The sequence below is a fragment of the Oryzias latipes genome, chromosome 12, assembly GCF_053564925.1.
Source record: "Oryzias latipes strain Hd-rR chromosome 12, Olatipes_Hd-rR_3.1".
Classification (NCBI taxonomy): domain Eukaryota; kingdom Metazoa; phylum Chordata; class Actinopteri; order Beloniformes; family Adrianichthyidae; genus Oryzias; species Oryzias latipes.
The window spans coordinates 3031400-3059321 of record NC_136248.1 but is presented as its reverse complement, the minus strand read 5'-3'; the positions used below and the strand labels follow the sequence as shown (position 1 = coordinate 3059321).

At 43.1% G+C, this 27922-nt stretch overlaps 1 protein-coding gene across 4 annotated transcripts; it reads left to right on the top strand.

The window, feature by feature from the left end:
• Positions 1 to 1072: 1072 nt before the first annotated feature.
• On the top strand, positions 1073 to 25668 carry sh3bp2 (SH3-domain binding protein 2). Of its 4 annotated transcripts, none has more exons than XM_023960914.2 (13): positions 1073 to 1205; positions 20088 to 20227; positions 20303 to 20405; positions 20763 to 20880; positions 20969 to 21036; positions 21486 to 21571; positions 21657 to 21737; positions 21817 to 22492; positions 23105 to 23228; positions 23428 to 23483; positions 23721 to 23796; positions 23971 to 24030; positions 24113 to 25668. In XM_023960914.2, the coding sequence occupies exons 2-13, from the start codon at positions 20092 to 20094 to the stop codon at positions 24248 to 24250; spliced, it is 1722 nt and encodes a 573-aa protein (XP_023816682.1). In that variant the 5' UTR covers positions 1073 to 1205; positions 20088 to 20091; the 3' UTR covers positions 24251 to 25668. The 4 variants fall into 4 exon arrangements, with proteins under 4 accessions (XP_023816682.1, XP_023816681.1, XP_023816679.1 ...); XM_023960913.1 differs by lacking the exon at positions 1073 to 1205 and adding an exon at positions 6475 to 6804 and having other exon boundaries at positions 23108 to 23228; XM_023960911.2 differs by lacking the exon at positions 1073 to 1205 and adding an exon at positions 6475 to 6804.
• Positions 25669 to 27922: the final 2254 nt, after the last annotated feature.

Genomic DNA, 27922 nt, shown 5'->3' with positions numbered 1-27922 from the left:
AGTATTTAAACCCCTTCAACTTAGAACCACCTGCCTCCTGTCTCTGTATTTTGAGTCCTTCATCAACCTCCCCCTACCTGACAGTATACAGTCAGGACCATAAATATTTGGACAGAGACACATTCTTTCTAATTTGGTTTCTGTACATTACCACAGTGAATTTTAAATAAAACAACTCAGATGCCATTGAAATGCAGACTTTCAGCTTTTATTTCATGGGTTGAACAAAAAGATTGCATAAAAATGTGAAAAACTAAAGCATTTTTTAAACACAATCCCTTCAATTCATGGGCTCCCAGTAGTCTCTTCGGGTGGATCTCTCAAGTCTGCCGTCCTCTTTTACACCCTTCTGCCATGAATTTAGACAAGAAAACACGTAGTTTAGCTAAAGTGGCACCACATGAGGAGCCACAGCAGCCAGCACAGTAAACAACAATCTAGAACCAAAGAAAAGCTGCATCAAAAGACCCCAAAGAAGTGGATTGTGACACGTGTCCAGATGAATGACAGAGAAAATGTTGAGAAATGAAGTCACAGACTGATGATGTGGTGCCGGCAAATGCTCACATGATTATTGATATCATAACAAGGTGGTGATGTAACCATTCACATGTCCAAACACTCACAGCCGTGGAGGTCTTGTCTTAGGCTTTTTGCACAATCCTCCATCTCCAGCTTTTGTTGTGCAGCAATAGCCCTCATAGTTATTTATTAGTCATTCAGTGGTATAGCTTCACCAGAAAGGAGAACAAAGGATACACTGAAGTTCTGTTTGCAGTCATACAAGCATAATACGTGTTGGTGATGGTGTCAGAAGTCCAACCATTACAGCTGCTCGAAACCCAAATTCCAGCCAGATTGCTTCTCTATGCAGGAAGCATCCTGGAAATGAGCAAGGCAGCTCAGCCTCCTCTTTTTCCAGAGAGAGCTGCACGACATGAAAGAGTTAAACTGTTACAGATGAGGCTGGGAGACTTCTGCTTGTTATACTTTCTTTGAACATGCTGCGTCAGTCTGACCGCGAGCCTGCTAGAACCAAGCAACCAAGTTGTCTAGTGTGCTTAAGGGGGCGGGGGGACACTAAAAGCAGCCGCTCTAGTTGTGTCAGGCCAGGAAGTGAAGTGTGCTGAAGAGCAGCTCAGCGGGGCTCAGGCAACAGACAAAAACTGACAGTGGAGTTTCACAGCTGATGCAGAAATCCATGGGTACGTTTTTCTCACACTTACTGGTATTTTAATTTGATGTAAACACATTTTTATTATTTTCTTTTTTTTTTTTCGGAAGTTAAATGAGGTTTGTAAGGCTAATTAAGTTCACTAAAGTAAGCGAGTGGTGGTGCTGAGCTGAAGGTGTCAAGATAGAAAAAGCATTCAGACAGCTTTTTCTGGTGTGTGTAACATTTCTATTTCTGTGAAAGGTTGGTTAGATCTGCAACAAAGAGGATGTTTGAAGATTTTTAGCTAAAGAAAAATTCCACATTCATCTCTCTATTCTGTCGTTTTTGATTGGACAGCAATACGAGTTAGTATCACTTTATTCAGCTGATTTTAGAAATTGAAAAAAGTTTTGAATTTTAATTGAATTAAAAAATCATATTTTTCTGGATTAGAGAAACATCTTGCCGTCTTTTTACCTTTCCATGTCTCTGTAAATAAGTTTACAACTCCACTATGTTTTCACTATTGTTTTTGGATTCAATGATGATGCTCATTAAAGACCCACTCCAATGAAAGTTGAGGTTTTTTTTTTAAGTGTCCTTGGGGCATTTTTCAGATGACGGAGGGCATTTATTAAGAAAAGTAAGCCTAAAATTGTATTACTCAGTATATCTTTATTCAAACGGTTATGAATCAGGAGCAGATGAAAAAAAAATGCAGTTTGCAAAGATCCTAATTGTTACATAGAAAAAACACAGGGCGAGTCACGAGTTCCCTGGTCCGCTCCATTCTGATGGATCCACAAATAGATCCATGTTGTCTCTGTTTTCTTTGCCTAAGCTGGTATCTGGAACAAACACAGTTCGGCTGGATCACTCCGATGTTGCTCACCATTTTTTGTGGCGCCGGTAATGTTAGGTTGGGGGCTTGAAAGGCTGTAAGCTAGCGGGAGAGTGTGCAAGCAGACGGGGGATGGGAAGTGGGGGCGGGGTTGCTCCACACAACAACAGTTCTGCCCACATCTCAATGGTGAAAAAAAATATGTTCTTTTTGGGCAAAAACGGCATCAGCAGGACTTAAAGACCACTGAGAACACGTTTACGATGGATAAAAAGATGATCGGAGTGGGACTTTAGGGAGTGTTGTAACTTAGAAGCCTCAACGTTCCATTTAAGGCCAGAATTATTAAAAGACAATAATTTACTTTATTTTTTAAAACAAACAGTTTTTGTATTCAGTCCACACGAACATGCCGTATCAAGAAAAGAGAAAAGAGACCAAATGAGAATTTACAAATGAACTATGGCTGTTATTCCTTGTACTAAAGTGTATTTTGTTATTTTTAGTTTTCACATATTTTTAAAATGCTTGCATAAGTGTTACTAAATACATTTATTATTTTGCATTACTCAGCGATTGAGGCAGGAAGTATGCAACACTCTTGAGAAGAACACTAAGAATACTTGTCCTTGTGCGATTCTGTAGCTGATGCTTCACAACAATGACACAACAAAAATAGTGTGCAATCGCTTGACGCAAGGTGACTTTCAAGTAAATCTGCAGAATTTGTTTCTGAGTGCACGATTGTAAACGAGTTGGTCTAAACAAGTTGCCAAGTAAAACAGATGAAAACAAACATTTATTTTCCTTTTTTTTTAATTATTATTATTTTGCTCATGTTACACTTCATTCACCCACACGAACAATGTAGATTCAAAGGCTACATGACTGAGATGCATGTATCCGTTTCTCACTCACCACTGTTCTGGGATGTCCCCCAGGGCTTTCTCTTAGGACCACTTCTCTTATATTTGGGTTTTAGTTTTTGATTTTGTGGATTCACTAGCATCATTTGTTATATCTTTGCGCCTATATTATTTTACTTATAAAATTCGATTTCTGAGCCTGCTTCTGTTGCAAAGCTGTACTCGTTACTCGATTGAAGATGGGGTTAGGATTTGGCTCAGGGCTTATTGAATGCCATTGACATTTCTCATCTTATCAGTTTTTCAAAGCGTGCAGTGGGTTTCAATGACGAATGCATATGTTTGAGTTATCTGATGGCGCCTCCTCGCTGCTGTGACTGTGACATCACTGATAAATCATAAATATGCAGTGGTCTATCTGTATCTGATCCTTCTGGTGTTTCATTGTTCTGCTGATAAAAACTATCACTTATACTTTCTTTAGTGCAACAGTATTTAATGGGAGTTCCCCTGAGCTCAAACTATGTGTGGATTTTTGTATAGTTTAACATGATTTGAGGCATTTATGGTTTTCCTGTTGCGTTTACTTTTATTTATCTACAAGGGGAAAATAAAACACTTTAATGTTCAGCTGTTTTTGTGTTTACTGAGGAATTTGACTGCTGTCCGGTAACCACATGCTCCTCATTAATCATCTATGGGGTGTCAAGAATAGAAGCTGGAACTGGTTGAGACATAATCACTTTTTACTATTTTGATGCTTTGTTACAGCTTAGCTTACATTGGGATCTTGTTTCTATCGGAATAAATGGAAGTGCCATTTTTAAAGAAGACACGTGTTAATCTCATAAATCCCTGCATGACTTATGATGTGCAGATTTGCTTGTGACTTCCTGTGACATCACAGCTGTCGTAGAGGTTGTTTGTAATTGAAAAAATCAGATAAGAGTTTGAGCAGCCACCTGTCTCTTGGTTATTTGTTGACAGAGTTTTGCTTTGACTCAGTTTAGGCACGCCGCTTGCTGGAAGAGGCCTGCAGTGACTAAAATGACGTGACGGGCTCACTGTAAGAGATCTTACATTTGACAATACACAATTTTTTACAGCTTAACAAAGAACCCAACTACTGAGTTTCAGATTGTGTACAGATTTTGACGTATTTTAGATCAAAAACTGTGCACCCTGAGTGAGGAACAGCCAAGAAGGGACCTGAAAATCCAGACTCGTGATGTTCCAGAGTTTTAGGTCCAAGATCCTGCTGAAAAAGTTAGAATAAACCAGAATTGGGGGAGTTTGGAGAATTGAATGCAGCCGTGAAACTTTATTCATTAATGCCAAAGCCTCAGTGGTAATCACTGATTGTAGGAATTTTACACAAATTTACAACATTCCAAATCCTGACTGAAATTGACTTAAGTTCCAAATCCATTGCTCATTGTTCATCCATTGCCTGCATTGCTCATCGATTTCTCATCTTTGATCAACCTACGAGAAACCAAACACTCCTGCATGCATCAAAGCCCTTGGGGTCATTCCAAGTTCAACAACTGATTCAGCCCTTCCCATTTCTGCTTATAATGCTCGTACACTCTGTTGTGTGTTTGGTACTGCCTAACAGCTGTTGGAACAGAAATGTTTGATGGTTTCTACAGCACTGCGTATCCCCGTCTGTGACTTTATCTTCAGCGTTCATTTAGGTTTTCTGTACAAGATTTTCTATACATGACATTAATGGTTGAAACACCACACGATAACAGAAATTTGGAAAAAATAATTAATCAGATTGTTTGAACGATCTGTCCAACCTCCCCATTGCACAAAATTATATATATATATACAACCATCCAAATGTCCTACCTTATCAGATAATCCTACCTGTATGAAAAAACGCACTGTTTTGATGTTTGGTCGTAAACACAGCAGCGTAGGAAAGATTCATGGGGGAGCAGGACAGTTTCATGGTTAGAATAAGATGTAGTCATGTAGTATGTTGTCCACCCAGTGGTGTCATGTGCAGGTAAAGAGTGTTATGTGTGCGACTGTCATTGGCTGTCAGTAATGAGCTGAAAGGAGAAGTGGCGTCAGAGTGGACTATTAAAAAAAAATAAAAAAAATCCAGAAGATCTTTGATATGTTTCAGCAAGAATCATAATGCATGCATGTACATTTTTGCAATTCTGCATTTTCAGTTATTAAGATGGCGATGGAACGGAACCACTCAGCCAAGGTTTGATTCATATTCCGCGCTGTGGTCACCGCGTTCGGTTTGAAAGACAGCGCGGATTTTGAAATGTTCACCGGACAGAGAGGAACTGTAGACACGGATCTGCAGCAGATTCATGGTGCGATGTGAAAACAACTTACATGTCCCAGAAGATAAGTAGTGAGGTTGCCTAAAAGTTCAGAGTTAGATTAACAGGTGTAGTTCTGCATTGGTTGCATGAAGCATGAATTCACCAAAAACAGTGGCCACAGATGTATGGGCAGTCCACTAAAACTGACAATTATGACATCATTTTGGTCTGCGCATGCGCAGTGAGTGTAGGAAGGAAAACCTTAGGATTAGGAAGGATTTATAGAACACAGTTTATGTGTTGAAATGAAAAAACGAATTAAAAGTTTAGCATTAGCTCTGCATCAGCCCTCAAACCTCTTTACTTTAATGGCTATCTCCACTGGTTTCCTCTGTGTTCCTGCTGAAGTGGGTCACTTTTTGAGTCAAGCTGCTGCACTTTCACCCAGTAATGCTGAAAACCCAAACAGTGGAAAAGTTTGAACTCAAGTTCCCAGATTATACCAGAACGGCTCTTAAAAGGAAGACGGATCCCAGAAGAAATGGAAACCCAAAGTTCCAACGTTTGCTTTTTGTAGCTTCTTTCTGTGAACAGTTCAGAGCTGAGCCCATTGGACATGTCAGAAGTCTGACTGTGTGTTGGCACCAGATTGGTTTAGGAAGATTTAAATAGGAGTCCAGATTCCAGAGTCATAATGTGTTGCATAGTTTAAAATAAACATACCATCCAAGACTGTAACACTTTCTGTGCTGAAAGTCGTGGTAGTGTAATGTTCTCCCATTGGTCCTTAAACTGTTTGTATTTCTATAAACGTTTATGTCTGCGGTACAGATGTGTGTGTGCGTGTGTGGGAGTGTTTGTTAGGACAGCTTTTGGTATAAGCTTCAACGCTGCTGGGACTCGTACTCTTAGGTGTGTGGTTATATTCAGATCTGAGATGGGAGGAAAAGGTGGACATTAGCGTCGGCGTTTGGCTTTACAACCTGAACACAAGACAGGACGGGACTTTGTTCTCTTAGGGGCAGCTTTACAAACACCTGTGTTTGTGTGTGTGTGTGTGTGTGTGCGTGCTTGTCCGTATGAGCAGTCGACCACTGGGTTGTTCCAGTACTGTTGGACGGAAATTCCCCCAACCTTATTCTCTGGTTTTGCCTGTGAGTCTGTGACGTGCAGCTTTGTGGGCGGCATCTGTCAGTCAGTCTTATTCTATCTGCGAGGAAGCAGAAAAAAAGCTTGCTCAAGACTGTCGGCCAATCAGAAGCCCTGCATGAAGGAAGAGTCACATTCAGGAAATGTCTGGTGGAGTATCGAGTGTTCAGAGCGCCAACAGGCTTCCTCAGTGACAGGGCCGGACGTTCTGTCACCTCCTCTGTACCTGTGTCAATAGATTTGCAGCGGCTTCAGTCCCCTGTCTCTGTTCTCCTGTCTTTAGTCTCTTCGGCTTTACTGCCCTGGTTTTAGTCCCAGCCCCTCTAAATTTACGCCGGTCCACCATTACTCTGTGGAACATTATGATGGTAAACTGCTCTGTGCTGTCACAGTCATGTCTGCTGGCGTCTCTGCTCCTTCGATGAGAAAGAAGAGCTCTTTCGCTCTGAGCTCCAAGCCGAGCAGCAGGATGTGTTTTCGAGAACAAAGGGAGTTCATGTAAGTTTTTCCTCTTCTGGTTTTTTTTGTTTAATTCTTCTCAATCTTCTTATTCCTCCATGAATGTCTGGGCCTAGGCTGGTTTAGAGTGTTGAAAAAATCCCTGCATTTGGCGTCTTTGACTGTGGAAGTGTTTCTTCTGGTTAACTTGGACGTGTGTCATCCCGGAGAATCACGTCAGGGTTTGACGGGCTTGTTAACGCGACCTTCAAGCACATATTCACTCTTCTGAGAGTTTTTGTCTTTTTTTGTCATCTCTCAAGAACTGATGCAATCTGACTTGATAAAAATATCTGCAGACAAATTCTCTATCCCAGTTCATTACACGTTAATGCTCGTTCAAGAGCTCTTTTGCATCATATTGATGCCATTGTTCCCATTTCTAGAGCTGCTCCATAGCTGCATACCTAATCTTTTTTTCATGTGACAACCACTGAAGAGCCAGCTGCACTGACGGCGAAGGCTGGAAGGAAAGTGGCATCCCACGGTGCCTCATTAAAGCAACACAGAAAGAGGATATGGAGGAAGTGAGGAAGCTAACAGTGGTAGTACAGTTTTTTCACATCCTTTTGTTGTTTTTTTTATATCAGTGCTCATTTAAACGACCAGAAATGATTCTGTGGGGTTTTAAGACGGACTCCAAAAGCTCAGAGGTCGAAGAGTCACATTCAAAAAAATCCTACAGATTCTCACGCCAAACCGAACTTAGTTGTGTTTTCTCACATTTTTACACATGTGAAACTTTTCTCAAAATAAGCACTGCGTCGCTTTATTTTAGCTTGGCCCAACAGTCTGACTGTGTTCACGCATGCTAATTTTTAGACCTCAAATAGAACATCATATCATGAATGAGATAAAACATCAACATTTTAGTTATGTTGTATTCGCAATAACAATTTAGTTTTCAATGTTATCTATATAGCACAATATTACAACAAACTTTAGAAGAGGTGTGGAAATTCTCTCCATATTCTCTGAGTACTCTATGAATAACATTTTCTGCCTTTTCAAACGTTCCAAACTCTCCGGACTTGAATTTGTGGGCTGATGAGCTTCATGGTTCAAGATCTAAAAGTAGAAGATCAGACTTTAAATTGCCATGAAGTAAGATCTATGAATGACTTTGACAGTCGTCGGTGTGGGAGCTGCTAACGGAAAGCTCTGTGTCGTCATGCGTGTTTCATTCAGAAAATCCTAATTTGGGAAAATCTCTCTTTCTGTGAACATGTTGTTCAGGAAATTGCAATGTTCAGAATCTGACATGCATGTAAACGTGGTCGGAGTTTTGTGCCTTTGTTGTCAGACGTGGGATGACTTTTTTAGCCTTCCAGGTGAAAAGGGCTCTGCAACCTGCAACTCCTCTGTGAGCTTCTCACAGTCCACTTTTGCTTAATGTCTCCTAAAACGAAAAGCAGAACTTTGTAGAAAGTGCATATCGTCTTGTTTACCCACAGATTTCTGGTGACCCCGTTAAACCTTCAGTCTGCTCTCTGTAAGCATCTTTGCAGGTCATTTGGAGGTATGCATGGTGCTGCCACCCCCAAATTTCACAATTGATATCTTTTTCTGGGGCTCAGAAATCCTTCTGATGACCAATGTAAATTAACAACATTAGAGTCGGCAAGAATGGTACTTTCTTCAGTCTAGCTCATGCTGTCGCACTCCCTCATCTCTAACATGAAGGAACCCAGAAGCCCAGGGATTTCTACTTCTGTGGAGTAAAGGGTGCCGACGTTAGGGCTCCTCTGGAATGCAGGTCTGTGAATTACTTTGCTGATTACAGTGAAAAAAGTTTTTACTGCTCAAGTTCAGTTCTGTTGACTTTACTCACATTCTCCTCCCATGATGTCCAAACGAACCCGGGTCAGTGCAGGTCCCGCCTTATCAGAGGAGAAGGGAAGCATTACACAAATCTTGACACATTTGGAATGTAAAACAACTTGCTTAAATTTGATTGAAATCTGTAGATTTGTACGGTTGTGTCAGAAACTGGAGGTGTAGGAGACCAGGCATGGTGGCCGGAACTAAAACATGAAATAAATAAAATGAAACATAGCAAAAACTGATGAAACAACAAAGAGTGACAACGCAGAACAGGTGACCTGACAATGACAAACTGAAACCAGACACTTGAGCAGACTGAGGATAATGGGCATAAATCAAGACAGCTGTGGATCATTTACATCAAAAACCTGTAGTAACTGTCAAAGGGAAAACGGCAAAAAGAGAACATGACCAAAAATCAAACTAAAGTACTCAACCCTCACCGGTTGTTGGAATGTCAAAGTGTCTTCTCATCTTGATTCAATCCCTCCTTTCTGAAAGTTCCTTAGAAATTTAAATGTAAGTCAAACGTTCTATTTTGTTGTATTGTGTGATATTTGTGCGATGTGCAAACCGCCGTTTGTAAAAGCATTACCCGCCTTCAACCACCAATGTTGGTGATCGTCTTCAGGCTACACGACTTCCAAACGTGTGACGCAAGAGTGGGCTACCCCTCAAACCGAAGTTGGTCTGGCCTTGTTTGAAAGATTGTAACCAAATCTTCACCAGACACATCACACTTTTAAATTGGGATGTCCCAATCCGGTCACATGATTAGAAATTGGGCTCGATCACGTAGTTTCAGACTTAATCGGGATTAGATGCTCCATCCCTGATCGGGGATCGGATATTTAATTTACCGTCAATATTATGACCTGCGCTGTCTGCACTTCTGCTCAAGCTGGAGGTACAGAAACAGTTCAGTAAAGTTAGCAAGATTCAAAGAAAAAATATTGAGGTTTTTATATCTTGTTATTGAAAGCGGCTCTTTCAGTGTTGTGACAGAGAGACGGCTGCCAAGGGGCCGGCCACAAAGTGCAAACTGCGGGAAAAAGTGATAAAAATAAAAAATAATCTCTCAAAAACAACCAAAACTAATAAATGGTTCTGTTGATATGAGCTAGTCACTATCATATTTATGCTACAACAATGATTTTAAAAGAAAGTCATCAATAGGTTTTATGAAATTTTAGATGGAGATCTGAATCACGTGATCAGAAAAGAAGGTTGATCAAATAAAAACCAGGGACAACCTGGATGTGTTCACTAAATGTGTTCCTTTTTTAATGTTTTATAAAAGTATCAGATTGGGACTCGAGGGGCCAAAAAGCCTGCGTGGGTCATCCTTACATTTAATGCTTCCCTGATGGATAAAGGGGGGTGAAGGTGGGGGGGTCCCACAGGCCTTCCCTTTAACAGATCCTGTCAATCAAACTGTCTGCTCCAGTTTGTTTGTTGGCAAATTTAGGAAAGAATGGCAAAAACTTACTTCCTACAATGCAAGTCTGCAGCTTTTACAGTGCAAAGTGATGCACAAAACTTTCTTAGAAACGTCATGAAGAAACATTTCAGTCAAATGTTTGTTGGTTTCATCTGGGACAAACTAAAGAAAGCGGGTTTTTTTATTCCCTCATTCATCTATAATTTAGAGTTTGTTTCCACAGTTTGTTTCCCCCATGATACATAGGCTAACAACATTTAAACTAATATAGGTAAAGTAATTGACATTGTTTCATTTAGGCTATATATGTTAAAGTCAAGGCTGTACTAAACTGAGGAAAGCTCTCATGGCTCCTCGTGGATCCCGACAGAGGACCATCTGTCTCAGCTACTTCAGGAAGACGAAAAGGCAGAAAAACATGACAGAAGGAAAGTTGCAAATTACCAGAAAATGTGCCAATCCAGCAAGTTGTATGGATTTAAAGGGAACAGCCGAAGCAGCTTTTATTTTAGTGCAGTTATTTATTTGGAGGAGTCACAAATCCCAGGCTGGGAGGGTTGGAGGGTTCTCTCACGGCCCACTTATACCACGTTGGCTGTTGCTACAGCTATTCCTCTGCAGGATTTTCTGAGATTCACACAAAAGAGAAAAGGTTAACCGTATTTACAGGAAACCTGCTCTCATTTACGACCCCTGCTTGGGGGGGGGGGATGCCAAAAGCCAAACCTCTGTGCTCAGTCTTCCTGCCTCACTTGTTACAGATTCTAATCGCTTCAATGCTGCTGAGTTGTTGCTGGCAGGAAATGCAGAGACTGTGCAAATGAGCTTCAGTTGAAAACTCACAAAAGGTTGGAGCGTGCTTGTAATTCTGTGCGCAGCCTTTCCTGCAGCTGTTGGCTAGTTCCTGTAGAGCGCCTCGGCCATATTTGGACACAGGAAGAGGCGGCGTGCAGGAGGAAGCAGTTAGAAAGAGGACCTGATTTCTCCCCTCTATAATCTCATCTAAGATGTGTGTTTGTGGCTGTGAAACGCACAATCATTTTCTCTTTCTGTTCAACATTTTACTGCGGTTTACGAACAAGAAAATATACCAACTTCCCCCTGACACGGACTGACAACCTGTCCGGGGTGAACTCCTTACTCTGGATAAATGTTCTTTTCAAAAGTTCAGAAATAGAGAATACACGATAATTTTGTTATAAGTGACAAAAGGCCAATAAAAAATGTCCTTGTAAGAGTTCTTAAAATACGTTTTGATGTCCTGCCTTTTAAGACAAAATTACTACTTGAAATTAGGTGTAAACACTCTTATTTAGGTAATTTGCTCTTATGTGTGGAAATATTATACCTTAAAAAAAGAGTTTCATATCTTCAAAGTAGCTTAACTAATTTTTCCTCCTATTTTAAGGAGTAAAACACAACCATCCTTATATTTAAATCATGGTTATCTTAAAGACTAGAGTTACAATTTTTTGTCTTAAAAATCATTTTATTTATCTATTTATTATTATTTACCAACAAACGTCTGTCCTGCTTTTGTTGAAAGTCAAATTAAACTTTCCAGTTTCCATAAATGGAGAAAGTCCTTCTCTGGAAATAAATCCATTCACCAATAAAAGTTATGCTTAGAAATGGTATGTTAAGTAAAAACACCTTCTTTCTTTAGAAATGTTGCCACAAATATGATATTTTCAACAAGATAATCAAGATTTATTGGTTTAAAAGAAGTTATTAAACCTCACTGCAAGATTTTTGTGGCCTGCCAAACAAACATCACACAGCCTCACACTATTTACTTTGAACTTCTGTGAATCTAAACTTTGCACAGTGAATTGCTATATATTTATCTGGAATTCATCCAAATGCTCTTTTGTATGATGACAAAAAAGAAGGTTTTGCCTGAAAACCAAAATGACAAACAGATCACAGATCCTGACTTAAAACAGATTTCTCAAATGCTGTTTTCATACAAAGTTCTGTTGAAAAGGTTTGTGTTGTCATAGAAACCAAAAATACAAAGTAGCAAAAATGATATAAACGTCATATTTGGAGCAATAAAAAATGTTTTTAATTATTTTTCTTCCTTTGTAGATTATAGTTAAACTGTAACATAATTTGCCAAAAGAGGAATGTTGTCAAAATGCTTCTATCTAAAGAAAATTGATTTGATGGTATTGATGTGGAAACCCAACTTCACCTGCTGCTGCAGCTTCAACCCCCCTCACCTGCTGCTGCAGCTTCAGCCACCCTCACCTGCTGCTGCAGCCTCAGCCACCCTCACCTGCTGCTGCAGCTTCAACCACCCTCACCTGCTGCTGCAGCCTCAGCCACCCTCACCTGCTGCTGCAGCTTCAGCCACCCTCACCTGCTGCTGCAGCTTCCGCCACCCTCACCCTCTGCTGCTGCAGCTTCAGCCACCCTCACCTGCTGCTGCAGCTTCAGCCACCCTCACCTGCTGCTGCAGCTTCAGCCACCCTCACCTGCTGCTGCAGCCTCAGCCACCCTCACCTGCTGCTGCAGCTTCAGCCACAGCCACCCTCACCTGCTGCTGCAGCTTCAGCCACCCTCACCTGCTGCTGCAGCTTCAGCCACCCTCACCTGCTGCTGCAGCTTCAGCCACAGCCACCCTCACCTGCTGCTGCAGCTTCAGCCACCCTCACCTGCTGCTGCAGCTTCAGCCACAGCCACCCTCACCTGCTGCTGCAGCTTCAGCCACCCTCACCTGCTGCTGCAGCTTCCGCCACCCTCACCCTCTGCTGCTGCAGCTTCAGCCACCCTCACCTGCCGCTGCAGCTTCAGCCACCCTCACCCTCTGCCGCTGCAGCTTCAGCCACCCTCACCCTCTGCCGCTGCTGCTGCAGCTTCAGCCACCCTCACCTGCCGCTGCAGCTTCAGCCACCCTCACCCTCTGCTGCAGCTTCCGCCACCCTCACCCTCTGCTGCTGCAGCTTCAGCCACCCTCACCTGCTGCTGCAGCTTCAGCCACCCTCACCTGCTGCTGCAGCTTCAGCCACCCTCACCTGCTGCTGCAGCCTCAGCCACCCTCACCTGCTGCTGCAGCTTCAGCCACAGCCACCCTCACCTGCTGCTGCAGCTTCAGCCACCCTCACCTGCTGCTGCAGCTTCAGCCACCCTCACCTGCTGCTGCAGCTTCAGCCACCCTCACCCTCTGCTGCTGCAGCTTCAGCCACCCTCACCTGCTGCTGCAGCTTCAGCCACCCTCACCTGCTGCTGCAGCTTCAGCCACCCTCACCCTCTGCTGCTGCAGCTTCAGCCACCCTCACCTGCTGCTGCAGCTTCAGCCACCCTCACCCTCTGCTGCTGCAGCTTCAGCCATCCTCACCTGCTGCTGCAGCTTCTGCCACCCTCACCTGCAGCTACCTGCTGCTGCATGCTCTGCCCTGTAATGAAGGAAATCCAGTTGCTGCTTGAGTTTCTGCATGAGATTCATTAATCTCATTTGGACAGAATCCTGGATTAAACACAGAAATCCGTCCAGACTTCAGTCTTGTTTAGATTTTTGTGTTAACAGCTGCACACTGAAGTCATGTTCTCCAGAAAACACACCTGCTGTCTGAAACACTGACAGGAAGTGGGCAGCAGGTAAATGTGACTCACTTTACTACTGGGTGATGAACAGAAGCTCAGTGGTTTAGCTTTGACCATTCTATGATGCATTTGCAAACCCTTCAGAGGAGGCATTGCACGGAATAATCAGGTCTGTGCTTCAAGAGCAATATTTGGGGGCTTTGGTTGGCCTCCTTTTACTCAATCTGTGGAAATCCATGCATCTGCAGCGGCTGCACAGAACACAGTTCTGACATTTCAAAGGCTCTTTCCTCCTGATGGTGTTTTTATAGATACATTGAATCAAACAGCAAGTTTTTATTTTAGTTTTTTCTTAAGACAAAAGTTAAATAAAGGAATTGATGAAAATGGTGTTTCTGGTGTTCTTAACATTTTTCTGATAGCGGAGAACACATATTAAGAAGATTAAGCTCAAATTTGCATTTTCAGAGTATTTGATATCATTTAAGTCATTGTGAATCAGATGAAAATCATATTGTGAAAAATATGCAGGGTGGGCAATAGACTCCCTGCTCTGCTCCATTCTGATCATCCACCTGCAGACAAATAGATCCATGGAGGTCTTTGTTTCCCTGGTCTGAGCTGGAATCTGGATCAGAACTGGATGGATGGATGGCTCTGATATTTCTGCCATTTGTGTTGCACCAGTGACGTTAGGTTGGGGGTGTGAGGGGCTGTAAGCTAGTGAACTACTAGATCTGCAGAAGATCTGCATTATGGCTAAACCGCCATAATCATTATTAAAAGACCACTAGGAATGCTGTGAAAACATGATCAAAGGGAGCTTCTCATGAGTTCACCCTTTAATATTACACGTTTTTCCTTCTGTCAGCTGCGTTTCTAAAACATCTAAGCTTGTTTGCAAGAAGATTCTTTCAAAACTGGCTAGTTTTCCTTAGTTTGTGTTTTTAGCCTCCTTTCGATCGTTCAACACGGCGTCCTCTTTACAGCACGCTGCATCTGCACCTGAATCTGTTTACCTACATGTATGGTGTCTGCTTAACGTGGCGTTCTTGTGTGATGAGGTCATAAAACAGAAATACCACCCTGAGATGGGGATCTGCCCGGGGTTTTCCACCTCTGTCTCACCTCCCCTCATGCATCTGGCGGCGATAGGAGCCGTGAAGCCGATGTTTCTGGGCCTTTGAGGGCTCTCGCTGACATGTGGCCCACCTCTGAGGAGGACAAAGGTGGACCCAGCGACCCGCCACGGCCATCAGCTGCTTCCTTTAGCGTGATTCTCGTTAGTAAAGCCGGGTAGCCGAAGCTTTCAGAGTGGATGTGGGCGCAGCCCAGGGAGGTCGTTTGGAGCTTGCATAACACATTCCTATTTGAAGCAGCTTTTCCTGAGATAAGGACTCTGTGCCCCCCCCCCCCCTTCCCCTCCTCCGAGACTTCCCCTCCATTCATCTGTTGATTTAAAAAATAGAAAAGACGGAAAAGTTGGACTTTAAAGTCCCTTTAACTGCTCAGAGCAGACATTGTTTGTGAGTCCTGGGCGGAAGCGGGTGAGAATGAGGCCGGGATGCAGGCAGCTCCTCGCTCAGCTTCCTGTCAAACACTGGAGCTCCAGGATGAAGAGCGGGAAAAGAGGCAGACAAATGCTGGGTTCAAGCTGAAACTCCATCCTGTTGTTTTATTCTTCTTTCCCATCTTTTTCTGCTGCTGTCTGCTGTGGATCACTTTCTGCTCCACAGCTGAACGCCCTGAAATGATGCGTTTGAGCTACTGTAACTACAGTGGGAATATAGATGGGACCCTTTCATCAGACAGATTCAAAAAGATGAACCTGACCCTTTACAGATTTGTGTGTGTGTGTGGGGGGGGGGGGGGGGGGGTAACCTTTTATGTTGTTTCAATGACATGCAGCTTTAACTTCTCAGCTTCTCCATTTCCTTACATACAGACATATAAGGATGCTTTATCACTCAGGGTTTCTTTCTTTTATGGATTTTTTTCTGTCAATGAATGACTAACTTAACCAAAATGGAATCAAACTGTTTTTCCTTTGGTTTCAAAAGGTTTTTTAACTTTGAAATGTTTGGTCTAAAACACAACAATGTTAGAGTTATGACATAATCATTGGAATAAATATTCCCTTGGCTCTTTCAAAACTTTTTTGCTACTTTTCCCAATTGTCTTGGATGTGTTTTGGAATTTTTACATTTTCTTTAGTCTCTACATATTTGATCTTTAAAGTAAAACATTAAAATAAAAAAATACAACATTTTAATACTCAGAACTGAGTTTTTTGGACAGTTTCAGGTTTAAAAAGGAATTTTTGTGGAAAACATATCCAAAACAAAAAAGAATTTCACTTAAAAAACAGTTTTGAAGCTTTTGAAGTATAAAAAAGCTCAAAAAGGCCCTGGACTACTAAGGATTAAATTATTAACTATCAAAGGTTTGGTAATTTATTACTATTTTTTTTTAATCATCCATCATTTCCTAAAACATGCTTATTTAGTTAACAACGAAAAATAAATCCTACTAAAAGAGAAAAATCATTCTTTGAGACTGAAGATCAGACGTGTTTGAGGGAATTTTATTGGCTGTGTTGAGTTTTATTCTGAAGGACTAAAACTTTTGAGACGCCGACCAAAACCCTGAGAGATGAAAACAGAAGTAACTTTGGTTAAAAGACAGAGGCGGCTGGGACATCTGGACACTTTTGGGTCTTCACCAGCTTTAGTAGTGCTCTTGAAGTTTACTATAGACAATGTACAAGTAGTGTAGAAAGTACACTAACTGAATACTTCTTCAGACTTCAGACTTATACTTGTAGTGAAATAGACTACTTTTTTGCTAAGGGGGTGGAGTTAAAATCAGCCTGGAAATTAATAATTGCTCAAAAAAATGAAATCATCTGTTTTATGTGATTCACTGGCAGCTCAGCTGCAGAAGCTTCAGGTCATGGGGTTCACAGGTTGGAGGTGTGTAGAGTAGCAGAGATAAGCAGCTTTTCCTGACTTCCTAAGAAAAACATGAAAACGCTGAGCGAGCAGGAGTCGCTGTCTGGTCTGGTGAGGGTGAGAGATAAGGGTGAGATGAGGCCCAGTTACTGAGGATTTTCTCTCTCCATCTGCTTTGTCCATCCTCAAAGAGGAACATCCAACATCAAGGCTCTCTTGAAGTTCTCACGATCACTCTGAGTTCACAGTTTACTGTTCCGCCCTGCGGCCCTCTTGCTGCCCCGATGCATTGACCTCTGCGTTGACATGACCTTTTACAAACAGATCACCTGCTTTACAGGGGGCTTTGCGAGGAACCCATCCATGCATGAGGAGAACATGCAAGTTCCACACAGAACGGTCCCAGCTGGGATTTGAACCGGAGCGCTACCCACTACACCACTGTGCAAACGTTCACACCAAAAGGCAGTTAATGTAGCTACAAATTTTCTTAATGAATATTAATAAACAATAACGAATAAATATATTAGGAACAATAATATATGTAAAAAAAAACTACAATAATCACGAGGATGTATAAGAATGTCAAAAGCTATATTTCTGTGAACAGTCATCTCCACGGATCTGAGACCTTTAACCCTTAAAGAGCCATTTAGGTCAATTTCTCACTGACCTCACTTCACCCTTTAGAAATTTACCCCACAGCCTTTTAGTTATTTACTATTATGATAAAAATATGGAACTATTGCTCTTTTTTGTCAGGAAGAAATCATAAAGATTAAATAGTATTTTTTAACAAATATGAAATAGTTCATACTTTTTGGCAGAGCTCTGCGTGATTTCCTGAAACAAAAGACACTCTGTCCCCCGTTAGATCATCAGATCCTCCTGCTGCCAGCAGTAAAAAAAATAATGGAGAGTTTCTTTTTTGGAGCACCTTAGCCATGAATTAGTAAACCTAATTAATCAAATCCATCAAATCAGAGTTTAGTTAGCCATCAAATATTTTTTGGACCATGAATTGCACTTACATTTTTTTTTAATAGAACTTTCTGTATTTTTCTATAAATTCTGGATGTGTTATACCAGTTTTATTTGGCACACGGCACTCAAAAACCCTCCAAAATGTTTCAGTTCGACTTTGGTAAACTACCAACCACTGCTGGTTGGACTGGCGGTGCATCATGGCTACCGGTGTCAAGGCCTCATGGAGAGAGCCGCACTGTACTTAAACTGTTTGTGAAGGAGTTTCATGAAGCACGACTGTTTTGTTCTGCTTAACGTGGCTTATGTTCAGAAACATTCGCTACTTTTGTACATTAAAAATCTCTCCTTCAACCAGAGAGCCACAGGGGTAAAAGGGCCACATGTGGCTCCGGAGCCTCAGACCCCAAGCAGGGCCCCTCCTCATCCATGTGAGAGGTTGATTAGCAGGACTGCAGCCGTTTTTCTAGAGCCAGAACCTGCTGTAAGGAGGCCAAGCAGAAATCCTGCAAACGAGCCGTCACACCAAATATCACAGAGTTCAAGTGATGACAACCACAAAGATCCAAACTTTTTACACAGCAACTTTCACTTTTGGTGTGTTTTTTAAACAGATATTCACACAAAAAAAACACAATTTAGCAAATCAGAGTTGTGGTAAAAGCTAGATTTTTGGAGTTGTGCATCATCTTCATCCTCATCCTCAAAGGGTTGAGCAGCACGGAGCGAGAATCGGTGATTTGACCTTAACGCATTTCAGAACTGCACAACTTCAGAGTCACTTTCAGAAAACTCACTTTCCACAGTTGACAGAGGCGGAGCGTCACTCCTAGTTCTTGTCTTTCGTTCTTCGTCAGACTTTTAGTTGTTGTTTGCACTGATCTGTCCATCATCCTGAAAGCATTACAAGCTGACGGGTCCTGCGACCTTTTTTTTTTTGGGGGGGGGGGGGGGGGGTTTGCTGAGGTCTTCATCAAATCATTGTGCTGAACTCTCCTAACAAACAGTGAGTGATGGTTTGGAGCCTGTAGGATGATTCTCTTTGAGTTAAAAGTCCTGAAAAAAGCCTCAATAATGTGCTTTAAAATAAAAAAAAGTCACATTTATGCCTCTAAAGCTATTTAAGGAAATGTTATGGGAGGAAGACAGAAAAGGGGAATTTGCTTTGGAATTTTCCCAAAGGCTGCACTGGACTCGCACACCAACCCTGAAGTCAGTAGATGCTGCTGATAGACTGGAAGCTGCACATAAACACATGAGAAGATGAAAAACCTAATTAAGGGTGTTCACCCTTTTGCTGCGCACACACATGCACACACACACACACACACATGCACACACACACGTGCACGGAGTGAGCTCTGTTAAATGTTTCCTGTCTGAACTCAGAGCGTGCTCATGCTGAAGTCCATGTTGCCTGCTGTCTGCGTTCGTTTGGTTTGTTTGTGAGGAAACGGAGATAAAGACTCAACAGGAGCAGAGAAGGGGAGCATCTCCAGACACTGAAGGATCAGGAGAGTGAGGGTCTCCGTCCGGCTCGGATGAGGGTTGTCGGTCCTCCGTCATGGACTCTCTGCCGTCATTTGCGTCCGCGGTTGTGTCCTCCACGGCCAACCTGCTGAGGGAGAGCGCTGCCGTTCAGAGCATTACCAAGAGGCTGAGCGGGAGGTAGGCAACACCTGAGCCGCCTCAGAGGAGAGATGTTCTTCTCATCCTCAAGGCTTTGGTGTCCAGCTCAGAATGAGGAGAAGAGGCAGCGGCGTCTGTCTGCGTCTGCTTCAGGGGATGTAACATCTGTTCCCTTTAGACGGAAACACTTTTTCAGTTGGAATGTGAATATTTTTAATCAATGCTTCAGGTTTTAAAGCGTTCACGAGGCTGCCAAGCGTGAAATTGAAGAATACAAGTTTGATTCCCTCTGAAACCTCATGTGTTCATTTTAAAGACCTACTGGCATGAAAAATGTGATTTGGGTATTTTTAACATGTTCTTGTAGCATTTTCCTCATGATGGATGACACACATGTTGAGAAAAGTAAGCTTGAAATTGAATTTCTGAGTATTTCTTCCATCAAATTGATGTGAATCAGGAGCAGATGGAAAAAAAGCTTGAAGCTGTGATGTTGAAACTACAGTCAGTGGGCATAAAGCTCCCTGCTCTGCTCCATTCTGATCATCCTCTGTCAGACCAATACATCCATGAATGTCTTTGTTTTCCTGGTCTGAACTAGAATCTGGATCTAAACTGGACGGCTAGATGGCTCCGACATTGGTCACTATTTTTGTTGCACCGCTATTATTATGTGTGGGGTGTGAAGGGGCTGTAAGCTAGCAGGAGGATATTGGGAAGCAGGGGCGGGCTTACTCCTCACCAACTCAGAGGGGAATTTCTGGTGCCGCTCTGCAGACAAAGGTTTTTAGATTTTGGCTAAAAATGGCATCTTCACGGTGAAAAGACCACTGGGAACCCTTTGATCAGAAAACGATTGTCTTTACTTCTCCTTTTTCACTCTTTTTTTCTCTCCTGTCCTTTAGAACCATGTCATCTCCAGAGGTGTGCTGGCCCATGCCAATGCGAGCCATCGGGGCTCAGAACCTCCTCACCATGCCGGGGGGAGTTTCCAGCGCGGGATACCTGCACAAGAAGGGGGGCAGCCAGTTCAGCCTGATGAAATGTGAGCATTGCTGCTAGAGCCTGGGTGACGAGGCTTGGTGTGACCTGTGTGACACGGATGTATGATGCCTTGCAGGGCCTCTGAGGTACATCATCATCCACAAAGGCTGTGTGTACTACTTTAAGAGCAGCACCTCTGCTGCGCCTCAGGGGGCCTTCTCTCTCAACGGCTATAACAGGTAGGTGTGTATGGCCATGATCCTCTGAAAACACTCCCTTCTCGTCCACGTCTGAGTATTTCAACAAGTGGGTGGGAGGAATGCTGGTATGAAGCCCGGGAATGCAATCCTTGATCCCTCTCCCAGTGGGTTTAGGTCAGCCCCGCACAAAACGAACACGCTGACCAGACATGTGATGGACTTACTGTCTTCTTCCATCTCCTGACCCTTTTTTTGTTGTTGTTGAGGCTGAACTGTATGGGGAATGGAGAATTTAGTACAGAGGACTTGTAACTGAATCACGTCACTGAAATGTCAACAAAAACTCCCGTTTTCTAGCATTTTCTCATCTTGTCACCCTTTTTTTTTTCACCAAAGAGTGATGAGAGCAGCGGAAGAGACAACGTCCAGCAACGTCTTTCCCTTCAAGCTGGTTCACTTCAGTAAGAGACACCGGACGTGGTACTTCTCTGCTGCCAGCGAGAACGAGAGAAGGGTAAAACCTGCCCCCCCATCCAAAAATCTGTTTTTTTCAGTTTCACATTTTTACAAACCTTTTTGTGTTCTGATGTTTCGTCCAACAGAAATGGATGAGGCACCTGCGTAGGGAAATCGATCACTATAATGACAGGAAAGAGTCCCAGATCCCCAGGTAACTTTGTCATCTTCGCTCAGCTGCACTGAATCAACTGTTTTTGGAGCTCATTATGTAACACAACATTTAGATTCTGCAGCTCCTATTGATCAAGCATGCTTAAATCTGAATGGTAGCCATGTCAACATCCAGCAGGAACCTGCCTACAGCCCTGTCTATCTTCTTCTCTGAAGCTCCATCTGCAAACTCTTATGATTCCTGAATGTCTCATGATTCTCCCAGCAGCTGCAGGTTTCCAACAACCAGCAGGGATTTTATTAGGAGCTCATTTCAAGTTTCCTTTGCAGTTCAAAAGGGAACCCTAAGCTCAGGATTAGAACCAATTACACTATTTACACTATCATTAAGCCATTCAGAGTCAATGTCTATGTATATGATAACATATATTACCTTTATATTACTAATAAGGCTGACACACTGACGTGTGTCCATGTCTGCCCCCACAGTGACTCCGACTCGGATGCGGACAGCTTCTACGGCACCATCGAGCGGCCGATGGACCTCAGTCATAACTTTGACCCGGAAGACTTCGGTGAGGTCCACAGCAGGACGGGCCGGCGTGCCGCCAACGCCCCGTTTCCTGTCCTGACTTGCCGTTTTATTCTGTCATTGTGCAGGCAGGGGCTATGATGAAGACGACGATGAAGATGAGGAAGACTATCTAAAGCCAGACGAAGACACCTCGCCGACCAGCACAGGTAGGGCCGCCAGTGGGAGCTTTTAATCTCAATTCTTAAAAAAGAGCAGCTGTTTTATTGGGGTTTTTAATTCGTCCAGGTCGACCGACAGGGCCCCCCCCTTCCTACCCTCCCCCACCAGTGCCAGCAGGCTACCTGCCCCATCAGGATGCCCTCTCAGCTTCCCACAAAAACCTGGCTCCACCGCTGCAAAACACGGGCCCCCCCAGCACCCTGCACAAGAAGCCCCCGCCTTCCCCGCCTCCACCATTTTCTCACAAGGACTCAGAGAGAGGTCCACCCCCTCCACTACCTTTTGCCCCTCACCTGCACAAGCCCCCGTCTGGCTCACCACCCCCTCCTCCCCCTCCCCCGGCCAGTGCAAAGAGGGCCCTTCAGAGCCGGGCGACTTCTGTCGGGGGGGGAGGCAGCAGAGAGCGGAGGCCCCAGTCCGCACTGTCCATCCAGTCGCCCGCCACGCTGCCCATCTGTAACCAGCTGGAGTCCAGGCTGTGCCTGAACGGTCCCGCCCACGGAGGGGGGCAGTTCCAGGGAGGCCACTGTCTCCGGGGCAGACCCAGTGGAACCCCAACCCAATCTGCAAACACCGCGGGACCCAGTTTTTCTTCCAGTAACCCCTCCCTGCCTGGAAAACCCTCCGTCTCTCCCCTGCTCAAAACGGGACTTCACAATAAAATTGGGAAGCCCAACCCCCCCCCTCCCACCACCAAACCCCCACTGCCTGCACTCAAGCCCCCCTTTGGAACCCCCTTCCAGTAAGTCCGACTCAGAACCGCCACCTGTCTGATCGCTGTAGTTGTCCATAGGAGCTTTCATCCCATCAACAAGCTAAAAACAGATGTGGAAGCAGTAACTGCAAAACCAAACAGTAACTGTAATCGAGTACAATTATCAAATGGTAACTACTAGAGTACAAACATCAAATGGCAACTGTACTCAAGTACAATTATAAAATGGTAACAACTGGAGTACAAATATCAAATTCAACTGTACTCAAATGCAAATATCAAACGGTAACTACTAGAGTACAAATATCAAATGGCAACTGAACTCGAGTACAATTATAAAATGGTAGCTACTGGAGTACAAATATCAAACAGTAACAATTTGAGTACAATTATCAAACGGTAACTGTACTCAAGTACAATTATCAAATGGTAACTTCTCGAGTGCAATTATCAAACGTTAGCTACCGGAGTACAATTAGCAAACAGTAACTAGCAGAGTACAATTAGCAAATAGTAACTACTCAAGTAAAAATATCAAACTCAACTCTACTCAAGTACAATAATCCAACAGTAACTGTACTCGAGTACAGAGGGGTGTTTTTGAAGTAGCTGCCTCACTAAGGTGGGTTTTCTTGTCAGAAGACTGTCACCGGAAGGCCAGAGTTTCCGGTCGCAGGGAGAGGAGGTTCCTCCGGACTTCAGGACGAAACGAGACTGGGACAAACCCGGCGGAGGAGACGACTCTGATGACGACTATGAGAACGTAAGCTGGACGACTGGCAGAAAGCTGTATGCAGACGGTGTGTCTGCGGCAGACGCACCCAGCAGTCAGTCCTGATATAATTTCACAGCTTTCACGTGTGTTTTTGACTTTCTGCTGTCATTCTAAACGCGTCTCTGTCTCTATAAACCACTGAGCTGCTCCGTCAGCACCGCTTCTAACCGCTTCATTCTGTCTGCAGGTGCAGCTCCCAGACTCTGTGTTCATCGATTCAACTGAAACCAGCTTTGTGGAAAAGTAAGACATTTTCATGTGGATAAAGATCATGGGATTCAATATTCCTTCCATCATGTGTTGCTGCTTTTTGGGTTACAGCCTGCTCTGCTGCCTTGTCTGAAGTCTAGTTTAGTGGGAAAGAGTCGGAGAAAGAGTACACATTTGCTGCATTGGCTCCCTTTTTGATATGCATCATTAAAATAAAATAAAATAAAAAGATCTGCACCATGTGATGTGTCTTGATCCTTCTGGTTGCAGGTTATTCAAAGATGAGCCCATTCCTCCACAAGATGGGCTGTACGGAATCAGAAATTCAGGAACTAAAACATCAAAGGTGTGAAAACAGCCAATTTACTGTCGATTGTCAGTCTGTTTGTTCCTGTGCACAGCAGAATGCAGAGTTTACTTTCTATGTGACAGAAGCTTTTAATGCAAATACATTTGCACAAGCAATAATTAAATGTTTCTCATTTAAATGTTTAAATGAGCTCTTCTCCCCATGATTTAGGTGCTGGTGGTGTGGGACACCAGTATAGGCAAAGCCAGGAACTACAGGCTCTTTGAAGAAGTAATGACCTGACCTGAGTTTTCACAATAAAAGCTCCTGAAGTCTAAATTATTTGGACAGTAACTGAACACATCTTTTACAGAACGGCTGCACATTTCTGGAAAGTGAATTGACCTTCCCCAACCTGTCAGCTCTGATCGAACACTACCACTCCAATCCTCTTCCTCACCATGGCTCCCTCTGCCTGCAGAAGCCCTATTCAAAGACATTGAGCTTCTGAGCGTGTGCGGCGGGCCTGGATGTAACCGAAACACACGCAGTCCGTCTGTCACTCTGTGGGGGGCGTCAAAGCCACCCTTTTTTTTTAAATGGATGTGTTTTTTTCAATGATAAAAGTAACTTATGAAACATTTTTAAACCAAACCACAAAGCTATAAATGTCAACAAAACGCCTCTCGTTCACTTAAAGAGTTCTGATCAGTTTGGGTTTTTTTACACACTCCTCTGCTGAACACGCTGGTAATCTGTAGAAAATGCAGGGAGGGCTGTTCTGCCCACAAGGGGGCGCTGTGGACTAGAGGACTGAGGTCAACCACAGCCCCACACCTCTCTACTTTTGCATCAAACAAGTGAGAAATCAAATGATGTGTGCAGCTTGATGGTGCCAAGTATTGAAGCAGAAATATGAGAGCAGTAAGTCCATCGCTCCACATCCTCCTCGACTAACTGACTGTCCAAAGCCATCAGTCCTGCAGCAATGACCTTCAGTCCTGCAGCAAGGACCTTCGGTCCTGCAGCAATGACCTTCATTCCTGCAGCAATGACCTTCGGTCCTGCAGCAAGAACCTTCATTCCTGCAGCAATGACCTTCGGTCCTGCAGCAAGAACCTTCAGTCCTGCAGCAAGGACCTTCGGTCCTGCAGCAAGAACCTTCAGTCCTGCAGCAAGGACCTTCGGTCCTGCAGCAATGACCTTCATTCCTGCAGCAATGACCTTCAGTCCTGCAGCAATGACCTTCGGTCCTGCAGCAATGACCATCAGTCCTGCATCAATGACCTTCAGTCCTGCAGCAATGACCTTCAGTCCTGCAGCAATGACCTTCGGTCCTGCAGCAATGACCATCAGTCCTGCATCAATGACCTTCAGTCCTGCAGCAATGACCTTCAGTCCTGCAGCAATGACCATCAGTCCTGCATCAATGACCTTCAGTCCTGCAGCAATGACCTTCGGTCCCACAGCAAGGACCTCAGAAACACGGTGAAGGAAGAAACACAAAGGGGTGTATCTTCAAACATTCAAACAAACACTTTGAGGTTCAATTGTCCACAAATATAGATTTATATTTTCTTTCTGGTGTATTAATGCATCAGATAAAAAAACAAATTGATAAAAATCTGACATATCATAAAATTTTTTGAGAAGAAAAGTAGATCTGTTCTAATGGATTCTAAAAAGACCCAAACTAAATGATAACAGTTATGAATTCACCCAGAACTGAGCCAGAAATGATCTTCTGCATTGTTTTTCATGAAAGAAATTTTGTTCAGCACTTAACTTTAACCTATGATATATTATTTTGTTATATTTATGTGTACATTTTATGTAAGTATTATATAAAAAAAATTCTGTACAAAATGTAAATATACTTTTTTTTTACAAAGTATAAGTTGAACTTATATAAAGAATACCATAAAACCACTATGTGCTGTTATTTTTACCAGAAAGATTGAGATGTTAGCGCCTTTGCCGTGTTGTGGTGCTCCTCAGTGTCAGCTCACATCCCTCCACTCAGCCAAAGAACCGACCAAAAATTCACATTTTATTCCTCACATACACACATAGCATAATGTGCAGTGAAATGCTTTGCACGACTGTCTGACAGAATACAGGCGGAAGAGCGGAAAGTGTGAAAAACAATGAAAGTTAAGTGGAAAAAAAACACACACAGGACTCAAACACAATTCTTTTATTTGTTTTTCATCTGGAAAAAAAATCTTTTTCAATTTTATTTTATTTACCAATATGATTTTGGTTGTTGGCTCACAAACAAAATGTAGTTAATGCCTCAAATTGAAAAAAATTATTTTACAATTGAAAAAAAATGTGCTGCTTCTCAGAGGCGTCCTGTACTATGACACTGCCACCACCGTGCTTCACTGCAGATTAGGGGTCTGCAACCTTCAACACTTCCAGAGCCATTCAGGTCCACTTCTCTCTGACGACAATGCAGTATAAATGTACACAACAACACAAACTTCAACCGTTATTAAAACAAAACACTCGTTTGTATTTAGGTTAATGTTTCTATCAGGATGAATAAAAATCAAACTGTGTTTTTGACAGAAACACAAAGAAAAATAACTTTTTTAGAAATAGTTTATAACTTTTTAGAGGTTTACAAGACGTCTTTTCAAAATAAAAGTCATCCTATACCACATTGGATCATCTCAATGCAGTAAATAGTAGGTAGTCTGATGACAGCAGTGATAGAAGAAAACTAATACCCAGTCAGTTTGACCATTTTGCATCACAGTCAGACCTTTATAAATTGAAATAACTGCTAACCATTACTTCAAATCCTCCATTGTTTTTTTGTTTTGCTTTTTGCATAAACAGTGTGCCTTAAGCATGAACTCTGGCTGTGCTCACTGACCTCAAATGGATTTTCTGTGTTATGCGGTGCACAAAGTTTTCGTTTTGGTAAACTTTAAAGCCACAATGCTTGATGGATTGTTGGAGCACTACGGTTACTGTATTCAGGAGCCAGGTGGAGTGACATGAACTGTGGCTTAGAAAGTTTGACTTATTTGACTGGTTAGTTTCACTTGATGCTCCTTGTAGTCCAAAAATTCCTTCCTTCCTTTTTCTAATTAAAAACATTTCAATTTTCCACAACCAGATCGCCACAATGGGGGGGGGGGGGGGGGGGGGGTGTCAAAAGAGCCACATGTGGCTCCCGAGCCTCTGTTTGCAGACCCCTGGTCTAGATGGTGAAGCAGAGTAACTGGAAAAATGTGAACATGTTTCTGTGCTTCCTTTGCATTTTCTGTTTGATATGTTTGTTTCTGATCTTCTGTTTGCTCTTCTTCACAATAAAAGCCTCAGAGCTTGTGTCTCCTTTAACATTGTTCCCCTACTGTGAAATAGTCCAGTCAAATATCACTCAACCTGGTATTTTGCCACACGTTTTTTTTTTTTTCCATTAAGGCTTTATAAGACAAAATATTAGTGTTTAGAAATACTGACAGATTTTTTTTTTATTCAAGCGTGTTTGGGTGAGTCTAAGCAATGTAGAAGCAGCAAACTGTAATGTGCTCATTTCCTCTCTGCCGTGGCAGCTTGATAAAAGCCACTGTGTGTGACGGATGTGTCATCTGTTTTCCTCTGAGGAATTTGGACTGTGTCTGAATTCCTTCACAACATAGTGCACTCTATAGTGCATCGGCCATGTTGTAGAGCCGTCCAGATCTACAATTCCAGAGGCCAGTGCCCTAGATATTTCATAGAAGTCGGTCCATCCATCCATCCATCCATCCATCCATCCATCTTCTTCCACTCATCCGGGACCCGGTCGTGGGGGGCAGCAGTCTTACCAAAGATGCCCAGACTTCCCTCTCCCCGGCCACTTCCTCCAGCTCCTCCCAGGCCACCCTGACGTAGTCTCTTCAGCGTGTCCTGGGTCTCCCACTAGTGGGACTAGTGGGAACACCTCCCCAGGAGGCGTCCAGAAGGCATCAAAATCATATGCCCGAGCCACCGCAACTGAGTCCTCTTGATATGGAGGAGCAGCAGCTCTACTCAAGCTCTCTCTGGGTGACCAAGCTCCTCCCCCTATCCCTAAGGGAGCGCCCAGTCACCCTACGGAGGAAGCTCATTTCAGACGCTTGTATTTGGGACCTCGTTCTTTCTTTCGTTCGCTCTACCTGGAGAAAGGAGCACTCCACCCACCCAC